This window comes from Chelonia mydas, chromosome 4 (assembly GCF_015237465.2).
Source record: "Chelonia mydas isolate rCheMyd1 chromosome 4, rCheMyd1.pri.v2, whole genome shotgun sequence".
In the NCBI taxonomy this organism is placed as follows: domain Eukaryota; kingdom Metazoa; phylum Chordata; order Testudines; family Cheloniidae; genus Chelonia; species Chelonia mydas.
Window position 1 is genome coordinate 40866093 of NC_057852.1, and position 10693 is coordinate 40876785.

General features: G+C 41.9%; 1 protein-coding gene across 5 annotated transcripts in view; it reads right to left on the bottom strand.

Moving 5' to 3' along the window:
* Nucleotides 1-10493, bottom strand: part of PRDM5 (PR/SET domain 5) — a 141585-nt gene extending 131092 nt beyond the window's left edge. For 4 of the 5 annotated variants that reach the window (XM_043545539.1, XM_043545536.1, XM_043545537.1 and 1 more), the window contains exons 1-2: nucleotides 10296-10493; nucleotides 461-544 (exon numbers count right to left, since the gene is read on the bottom strand). In XM_043545539.1, the coding sequence (XP_043401474.1) occupies nucleotides 461-544; nucleotides 10296-10388 (177 nt within the window). In that variant the 5' untranslated portion in view covers nucleotides 10389-10493. The remainder of the gene's footprint in view (nucleotides 1-460; nucleotides 545-10295) is intronic. The other variant, XM_043545538.1, reaches the window with a different exon arrangement.
* Nucleotides 10494-10693: the final 200 nt, after the last annotated feature.

A 10693-nucleotide genomic window follows, 5' to 3' on the forward strand; every position in this document is an offset into this window, starting at 1 on the left:
GAAGAAGAAGAAGAAACAGTTTCTTAACTCTATCACTAACTTATGTTTTTGTTATTTTTTTTAAAAAGGCTGCAGTGTTCATAATCAGCTTTTCACCTTTCTTCTTGTTTACTTTTTTCATATTCCTCAGCATGGATGGCAATCAGTTTCATTCTTAGGGTCTCATAAATTAGCAGAATTTAAGTCTTATTCCTTATTCCCTTAAAAGGAAATGGCTTCCCTTAAAATATATTTTAAAAAAAATCACAGAAACATTTATATTGATGTTAGGCTTTGTAAAAACTCCTACTTGGGGTCAAAATAGTCCCTCGAAGTTAAAAACAAATTATTTAATATAGTAATTAAGAGACTAATTCTGCAAATGCTTTCTACTGGGTGTAATATCACTTTGGGATTACTCATGGTAGCAAACACTACACGTGATAGTAAGTGTCTGCAAAATCAGCCCCACAGATCTCACCTCCCACATCAGTCTGCAGTCCGTGTTTTCATCCAGTTCTTGAGGCATTCGCTTCTCTCCTGCAAATGGGCCAAATTTTTCACCCTAAATAATGATGACACAAAGAATGCATGAGTTACCAAACTACAATCTTTTGTATCACCTTTAGCTTCAGAAGAAAAAGACCATTTTGTTCTATCAGCCTCCCATCCTTCTAAGGAGCACACATTAAACAGGGCTGCAGCTGAGAACTGGATGGCTAAAACTTGAAGTTCATACACCACTTTCAAAAGTGTCTATCATGTAGAACGACAGGCATTATTGTACAATGAGCTAATATGTTTGGGTTTTTTCTTTTCATATTTTGTGACATTGTTATTTTAAAACAGTTTTCCCTACTACATATATCCTCCATTTGGCAAATAATATTTTTCTGTATTTCGAAAGAGGCTGAAATTCATGACACATTTGTTTAATAAAGAACTACAAAAGTCTGCACCAATATTATCTCTGCATACGGTTATATGAAAGTATTTTACAACAGGCATCCTTATAAAGGGTAAAGTATTTGGCAGCGATAGAGTTTACATTAGATTTATTTGCATGATTACAGCACTGCTTTTTGACGTATCAAATCAAAATGCTCCACACTGATGTTTTTGAACATACAGAAAAATCTGTATAAGTAGCACTGAGCATGTACATGTCTCTAAATTAATTCAAGCCTATGTAAACAAAATAAAAAATGTAAAATATTACCTGTTATTCACAACACATGCCATGAAAGTTTGAATTGATATGTTCCCCCAACAGTTTTGTCCCAAACATACCACATTAGCAGCTAGGTCAACCATTTAACTAGGACTTTATTATAATAAATATAGTGTTGTGTTCAGTTTGCAGCAACAGAACTTGTATACTGTTGGGCTGCAAAATACTTTTTTGTTGAAAGCATTATCCCAACTGAAATGCTTTATGTTCCTTGTTCTGTGGCATAATTTTCTGTTGTTCAATAAAAAAGTGTTTTTATGTAGTACGTGTTCACATTTTTAAATATACGTTCTTGTCTACCATGTCCCCTTCCTGCCTCCCTACACTCAATCAGATTTGGTGGCTTTTCAGCTTCCATGCTCTGTGACTTTCTCAGACTAACTCACAGAAGGCCAACGGGGAAAAAAAAACAAGGAAAGTTCAGAGACAAGGTTTGTTCGAAACGTCAGAAAAATACAGGTGATATACGGTCACCTGTATAAAATGGTAGGATCACTAGGAGAGAGATTAAAAAGATATCATGAAAAGTCCTTAAGATTTGTAATTCATGGTAGAAACTCTTCAATTTACCTGATACAGGTCACATTTCCACATTGCATAATACCCAGTCCCTCAAAATTCTTCCAGGTAATCACAGAATCATGGAACTGGAAGGGACTCGAGAGGTCATCTAGTCCAGTCCCCTGCACTCAAGGCAGGACTAAGCATTACGTAGACCATCCCTGACAGGTGTTTGTCCAACCTGCTCTTAAAAATCCCCAGTGATGGAGATTCCACAACCTCCCGAGGCAATTTACTCCAGTGCTGAACCACCCTGACAGTTAGGAAGTTTTTCCTAATGTCCAGCCTAAACGGCTTGTGCGGCTCCTGTCCTATCCTCAGAGGTTAAGAAAAATAATTTTTCTCCCTCCTCCTTTTCTTTACAAATACTAGACTGTCTCTCTCTATTGCTGCATCCCTAATACAATGTTTATTCTTGGAACTGGATAAAAGAACTGCAGAAATCTAAAGTACAGTTCTAACCAGAGATAAAAACGTATCAACACAACCCAATTAAATATCTAAGTATTCTATGTATGAGTGCACTTTAAATAAAGTTACCTTGACAGACAGGTCCTAACAGCTAAGAAGTCACTTTTATAATTTAGTTCCTGTAAGCAAAAAGAACATAATGCCAGATTCTCCTTTACATACAAGATAGCACTACAGTTCCAGAAAACATACTGCTAAACCTTAATATCAGCAAGCACATTACTACACACAGTTAGGCCTTGTCATCACTCGGAAAAATAGTGTGGTATTTTTAACATGTGCTAGCAAACATGTTAAAATTCTAGTGTAGACAAGGTAGCTGTAGCTTTAACATGTGTTTCTTGGATGAGGTAAGGGTTTACTTTACCAGTCAAATCATGTTAAAACTGTAACTGCTTTGTTTACACTAGTTCATATGTGTTTGCTAACACACATTAAAAATACACTTCCTCCCCTGGTGTAGACATACGGATTATTTTATGTTATCTTATGTTCTTATTTTGTTACTGTTGATAAACATTTGTATAGCTCCATAACTTTGGAGGGTCCTGAACAGAGATCTTTAAAAGTTCACTAGTCAAAAGAATTTAACACATAAAGATGGGATTGTAACTTTACAATTTGCCCACAAGTAAAGGGAAGTGTTTAATAATACCACCTATCTCTTACATTGCATAGCTGCACTGTCCCGGGAGCAGGCCAGGGTGTAAACTGTGACTGTCACAATTAATTCCCTGGTTTCTCTCTTGATCCAGAGGCAAAGTAGTCTGTGATTGTCCTTCTCCAGCAGCAGATTACTTCTCCTTTAATGTTGGCTTAGTTCCACTGGCCAGAGAATTGTGAGGTAAGGAGAATCACGGTTCTGCCTACCTCCCCAATTCCACCCCACCCCTCATGGCCCCATCCACCACCCAGTCCTGCAGTGCCTGATCACATCCTGCTGCCCCAGCCTCCCCATCTCTGTAAGTGGCAATAAAGGTAGCCCATGCAGGGCAAGAGACAAACATGTAATACTAAGATAACAGACAAAGGAAAGGTCCTGGAAAAGGATGGATGAGGGTTAAGAACATGGGAGAAGGAAAGAGATTACACAGCAGGCAACGTAAATGCTTATATTTTAAAATAAAAGCTGCAAGAGAAATGGACAGCAGGGGAAGAGAAATCAGCAGTGGAAAGTAAGGCAAATGGAGTGCAGAAGAGAGATTTCAAAGAGGAGAGTGAGGACACTTGGTGCACACGGAGGAGGAGGTCATTGCAGACAGCTGTGTGGAAAGAAAACACAATGAGAGCAGGATGAGACAGAGCAGCAAACAAGAAGACTGGAGCCCAAGGAAACGATGGAGATGAAGATTAGATGTACACACAGGCAGAACCTAAAAGTGACCGTGTAAATCAGGGGTCTCAAACTCCGTTTGCCTCAGGATTGGGCCAGTCCTCTAATCCTCCCAGCGGGCCAATAATGACACTGAAGATGGTGTTCAGAAAAGAAAACGTTTATATTGTATTTTTTATTTTCAATTTCTTAGAAATAGTAAAACTGTCATACAACTTTATACAACTGTCATAAAATTCTTCGCCTGCCAGAGAGTTTTTAGTGTTTGCCGGGACACCTGGCAGTGCTTCAGCTCTGTCCGTTTGTTGATGTTTGGCCTCCTTGACTGAGCAGTTGAAACCTTCAGGATTGCAGCAAGGTGCGCATCAGATAGGTGTGTTCGGTATTTTTGACTTGTTTATATTCATTGCGGAAAAAAGTGATGCTGCCTCCATGGCTGACTCTGCCCAGCAACTAATGATGATATCTCTGTCCCTCTCCCCCAGCCAATGGGAACTACGGGGGGCAGCGCCTACAGCAGACATTGACAGCTGCGTGTCTGCCTGCGTCTCTCCTCCACAGGCCGCAGCGGGGAGGTTCTCGGGCCGCAGATGGCCCGCGGGCCGGGAGTTTGAGACCCCTGGTGTAAATGCTGGCATTCCGAGGCTCCATATTCCCCATGCCTCACTTATCTCCATAACAAATGTCCTCAGCATGCCATCCTTGGCTCTGAAACCCAAATTGGATTCTCTTCCTCTTGCACCACACCAGTAATGGAAGTTCTGCAGGTCAAATTAGGCACACAGCTACACCCATGCAAACCTCATTGTTTTCAGATTATGCCCTCAATGACACCCTACCAAACCTACATAAATCTAATGGTGCAGTGTTACAAAGGGCATAATCTGAGGGCAACGGGCATTATCTGCCACATCGTGTGCTTAGATGGAGCAGAGCGAGGAGGCTGGGAGTCGGTTGGGGTTTCCTGATGTAGGGCAACCCATTCTCATAGCAAGTTAGCTTCAGTGCAGTGACTGTATGCCAGTGGCGGCTCAGATGTAACAGAGCTCATCCTTCCTCTTATGAGGAGTGGCTGGCACAAAAGGCAGTAAAGATACTTTAGGCAACTTTATGCCAGTGAAGTTCCCTTTTGTAGGAGAATTCTCCACTGGGCCTTTTCCAGCCACTTACATAGCACAAGATAGCCTTAGCAGCACACAGAATCCAGCCCAAGGGGGCTGCATGGCTGAAGGTGAGGACATAATTATTGATGGCAATTTACAAAATGGAAAGTTTGACTTTCATGACCAGGTTTGTTTTGTGAGGATGACAGTGAGAAAACAATCTACATTCAGCTTCTCATCCTCCCTTTGAAAGTTTGCAAGTACCTATCTCAGGTACTTCTACGGCCCCCATTATCACAGTATCTGATCACCTCACAATCTTTAATATAATTATCTGCATAGGTGTGTGAGGGAGGGAAGATTAGACAAACCTTCAGTTTCCCATGCTACATATGTTTTGCCATCATACCTATACCAGCAGCACCCCCTTGTGGAGGCATTAGCCACAGAAGGAATTCCGCCACAGCATTAGCCACAGAAGGAATTCCACCGGCATGGCTAAACCACCTCCCTGAATGACATTAACTAAGCTGACAGAAGAACTCATTCTGTTGGCATAATGTTGTATACACTGAGGATTTTGCAGCACAGCTATGTCAGCATTGAGCCCTGTCATAAATATAAAGGGAAGGCTAACCACCTTTAAATCCCTCCTGGCCAGAGGAAAAAACCCTTTCACCTGTAAAGGGTTAAGAAGCTAAAGATAACCTCGCTAGCACCTGACCAAAATGACCAATGAGGAGACAAGATACTTTCAAAGCTGGGAGGGGGAACCAAAGGGTTCTCTCTGTCTGTGTGTGTCTTTTACCGGGACCAGAGCAGGAATGCAGGTCAGAACTCCTGTAAAAAATCCGTGAGAAATCTAGTTAGATATGCGTTAGATTCTGTTTTGTTTAAATGGCTGATAAAATGAGTTGTGCTGAATGGAATGTATATTCCTGTTTTTATGTCTTTTTGTCACTTAAGGTTTTTCCTAGAGGGATTCTCTATGTTTTGAATCTGATTACCCTGTAAGGTATTTACCACCCTGATTTTACAGAGGTGATTCTTTTACTTTTTCTTCAATTAAAATTCTTCTTTTAAGAACCTGATTGCTTTTTCCTTGTTCTTAAGATCCAAGGGTTTGGGTCTGTGTTCACCTATGCAAATTAGTGAGGATTTTTATCAAGCCTTCCCCAGGAAAGGGGGTGTAGGACTTGGGGGGATTTTGGGGGGAAAGACATTTCCAAGCAGGCTCTTTCCCTATTATATTTGTTAGACACTTGGTGGTGGCAGCAATAAAGTCGAGGGACAAAAGGTAAAATAGTTTGTACCTTGGGGAAGTTTTAACCTAAGCTGGTTAAAATAAACTTAGGGGGTTTTTCATGCAGGTCCCCATATCTGTACCCTAGAGTTCAGAGTGGGGACGGAACCTTGACAAGCCCTTTTTGTGTTTATCCTCATTCTAGACACCCTCACAAGGAACATACAGAAGGCAGCACCTTGGTGCACATGATATTCTATGCAGTGAGGAGAAAGATAGGTTCTTGAAAAATAGAGATGTGTTGGAAAGACATAGGCTCAAAATAAGCAGAGAAAAAACAGAATATATGGCATGTAATTTCAATAATATGAACACTGAAGAATTATCCTTGAAACTGGAGAGGCAGACAATTCTGAAAACACAAAGCTTCAAGTATCTGAGTTTTAGAATCCAGGAAAATGGGGAAATGGAAGATGAAATTAGAGCTAGGATAATAAATGTGTTGCCCAAATGGAGAAAGCTAAGTGGTGTAGTAAGATACCAATAAGATTAAAAGATAAAAATCTACAAAAGAGTGGTCTGTCCACTTTTAATATATGGCCCTGAGTGTTGAGCAACAAAGAAGAAACACGAGCAAATGATCTGTTCCACAGAAAGGCGAATATTGAAATAGATGAATGGTGTATGAATGAAAGGCTATGTGAAGAATGTGTATGTAGAGAGAGACATGCTCAAATCAATACCAATAAATGCAAAAATGAGAGAATGCAGGCTCATTTGGGTTGGTTGTTTTAAACGCAGTCCTGACAACTATGTGGTAAGAGTCCAAAAGATCAAGACTGAAGGAAAAAAAAAAATCAGAAAGGCCAACCCAAGAAGAAGTGGTAGGATGTCATAAAGGAAGATGTGGTGTTATAGACGATACAGCACTGAACAGAGCACCTGTATGGGGAAATGAGGGGGGCAATACTCGTAGATTTGATGGGATTAATGCAAGGGAGAAGAAGAGCTATGACAGTGCTGTGGGGTATGATTTTTTTACACTCTTAGCTGACATATGCAAACAAAACTTTGTAGTGCAGACTAAGGACAGGTCTACACTACAGCCTAAAAATCAATCCAACTTACATTGCTCCAGGACGTGAACCCTCCCACCCCTCCCGTGCTGTCCCCACTGGCACTATGTCAGCAGGAGATGCTCTCCCGTGAACATAATTTCTGCTTCTTGCCGAGGTGGAGTAATTATGCCAATGGGAGAGCGCTTTCCCGTCGGCATAGCACGACTTCACCAGACACACTACAGCAGCGCAGCTGTGCCGATGTAGTATAGACTTGACCTGGGACAAGTTAGCTCCACTATTTTATATTTATACAAATCCTGTCATCCCAAAGGATCCCCAGGCACCTTACAAAGTACCTACAGGAATCACTTCACCAACCATCAGAATGCAGACATGGGGTGGAACGCAGCACTAGTATAGAGCTCTCCCAGCGCTATAAAAAAAAACCCCACCTCCACAAGGGGAGTCACTCCCAGCACTGGTGCACTGTCTACACTGGCACTTTACAGCGCTGAAACTTGCAGCGCTCATGGGGATGTTTTTTCACACCCCTGAACGAGAAAGTTGCAGCACTGTAAAGTGGCAGTGTAGACAAGGCCTTTATTGAAATACTTACATTGGTGCAGCTGCAGCGTTGTAAGTGAAGACCTGCCCAAAGACCTGAATTTTAAAGTGATTTTTTTTTTAAATTTGCAGGCATTTTTAAACGTAAAAATAATTTTCTCAGCCTTGGAGAGGAAACAGAAGTTGCAGGCAGCTAGCCAATATGTTCTGCAACACAAAGGTCCCAGAGGCAAGTAACGTTTTTTGAGGACTATAATTATCTTTTCTTCAGATATATACACATTTACCCATTCTAGCAAACAAATATCCCATTATATGCCAATATATATTAACTAATACCAGATTCTTACACTTCATTTCCTCTCAAGTCAATAAAAAATAATGAATGAAACTATACACGAACATCTATCATAACAGTGACTAAAAGGAGACATAAACTGCCCTATCACTAAAAGGGCAGAAAATACAGTAGGGATCAACTTTAAAGAAAATCAGGCAGCAACAACTGATCTTGTTCCATTTCCAGCAAAGCACTGAGAAACCAATGTTGCCAATGCTCATGACTGTATCAAGAGTTTTGTGATTTGGGTGTTTGAGTTAAAGTCTAGATGACAGAGAGAAGAGATTACATGAGAATCTCAACTTTCATTTAAAAAAAAATAAATAAAATACGAAGTTTCTAGCCCTTGTGGTAACAGAGAAAAGCTTGAAAACATGACCTGAGTGCAACCTAAGGGCTCACATCCAAAGGCAAATCAAAAAGGAGGCAAAATGGGATTTTTTTTTTAAAATCACTCGATTTTTGAGGGGGCCTGCCTCGTTATTTTTGAGCAGTTGGGGTTAGCAATAATAATGATAACATAAGGACATCTGAAAGGAACACTAACCACAGGAAAGAAAGATACATTTAAGATGTCAGACAACACAGAGTACACTACAGAATTTGCTACTCAGAAATATATGTCTAATTTCACATTCAGCACCTCCTCCCAAAAATTGTTAATGGAATTACTTTGGTGGCCATTACAATAGATGGCTATAATATAGTGTAATTAGTATTGTTCCCCCTCTGCTGAGGTAGGCTTCCCAGTGACATGGAGTCTGGTTACATCCTATGAACAACTTATTTTATTTATGCATGTACACCAGTCCTGGCACAGAGGTGGTCACAAACAGCATGCAGTCAAATTCCTTCTTTTAGGAATCTCAGCCATACACCAATGCTTGGTTCCCAGGAAGTAACACTGGCCTCCATAGACCAAGGAAGAGAGCAAGGCCTGCTGCTCACACAGATACCTCTACTCAGAGCGTTGCATAACAAAGCTAACAGTAATATTTAACATGCCTTCCTAACATTGAACATTTGCCACCAAACTAAGAAAAAGTACTTGGAAGACTGTGTGTAAAATCACCACCTGATGACATCTGCCTAAACAGTACGTAGGAACTCTGGCACTAAGTGTAGGCAAGTTCTACTTTCCTTTTTCACCAGTTTCACACCCATGAAATTTATACTTAAGAGAAAGGGAAATCAGGCCCAAAACTTTAATGACTGTTGAAATAGGTAATAATTTTGATGAATTTCACTGTATTCTGTGGCGTTAGGTGAATTGCACACACAACAAGATAGTCCAAATAGCACCTCTCTCAAACCAATAAGATCCAAAAATTTGTTAGTCTCTTATGTGCCACAAGTACTTCTTTTCTTTTTGCGGATATAGACTAACACGGCTGCTACTCTGAAAAGTGGGACAGACACACAAAACAAAAGATCCAAGAAAAACAAAAGGTAGAAGCTTAAATTAATGTGGGATTGATCATTTTAGTTCTGTACCACTTCAATTATGTAAATATAATGGGGGACACTGAATATTTCTGGATAATTGAAATTGTGGATAATCAAGACAATTTTCAATTTAATTAACAGATGTCAGGGGATGTGACCTGTTTTGAATAAGAGGGATTTGTACTTAATGGAGGTTTCAGCTGTATCACATCTTTCACAGCCACAGTTTCATTATTCTGCAAAGCAAATTAACTCATTTATTCTGTTAAAAGTAAGAGAACAGCAGGAGTTTGGTGGGGAGGGAGGTATATTTAGATTGAAAATGAGATGGGAATGGAGAAATAGGTCAGGACAGGGGCACTGCCTGAGTTTTAAAAAACAAACAAAAACGTAACACCAAACCAAAATAAAAACCTCCTACTAACCCCTTCCTATGCACACGATTAACCCACTCTTTGCTTGTGCATGTACAGGTGCGGGGAGCTGGGCTAACCATTTTATGCCACTCCCCAAAGAAACAAAGCCCCCTAGGGGACGGTGCTTTTTTGTTGTTGTTTTTGATCACGGTTTCAGTCCTTGCGTGCCAGCAACAGATTCTGTGAAATGCACCAGAACATGCTTCAGTTTAACGCTGGGGTTTTTTTCATTTCAGCAAGACACTGCCCGCTGCAAAGCAGACGTGGAGCGAGCTCTGGCAAACGGGGAGTTTGGAATTAAGTTGGAACTCGAAAGCCCTGCAGGCAGCGAGAGGAGAAGGCGCTGCAGTGAACTCCTGTACTACGTGGCAGGCTTTCTCTGGAGAACCCAGCATTTTGGAAACTAAGCGGGGGGGCGGAGTAGCTTGCAAGCTACACAGCTGCCCTAGCTGCTTCTGCAATACACTCACCAGGCAGCGCACAGCCCCCTGGTCTCCCCGTCATGCCGACCCCATGGGTGCCGAGGAGCAGCGGCGAGATCACCCACCTTTTTCACTCTCCGGGCCGTATAGAGCCCCATCCCGTCCTGAACTTTAGACGACTTCAGGGCAAACCTGTCCGGCACGTACATGCCCAGCATTTTGCACTGACTCGGGCCGCCTGCTAAAGAGGAGAAGAGTTAACAGGGACTTTCATTGCAAAGGGCAGGAGATGGGGGGAGGGGGCAGGGACGGAGGGGCCGGTTGCAGGATTACCCCGGCGAGCTCCTCGAGGGGAGGGGAGGGGAGGAGCCAGCGGCGGCCGCTGGGCAGCGGCTTCAGCAGCTGGATGGGAGAGCCAGGGCTCCAATTGGCTGAAAGTTGGTCGGGGGAGCGCGCGGCAGAGAGAAGGCGCCGCGCCTTAGGGCAGCGCCGCGGCGGGGGGTGGGGGGAGCATTTTTTCAGC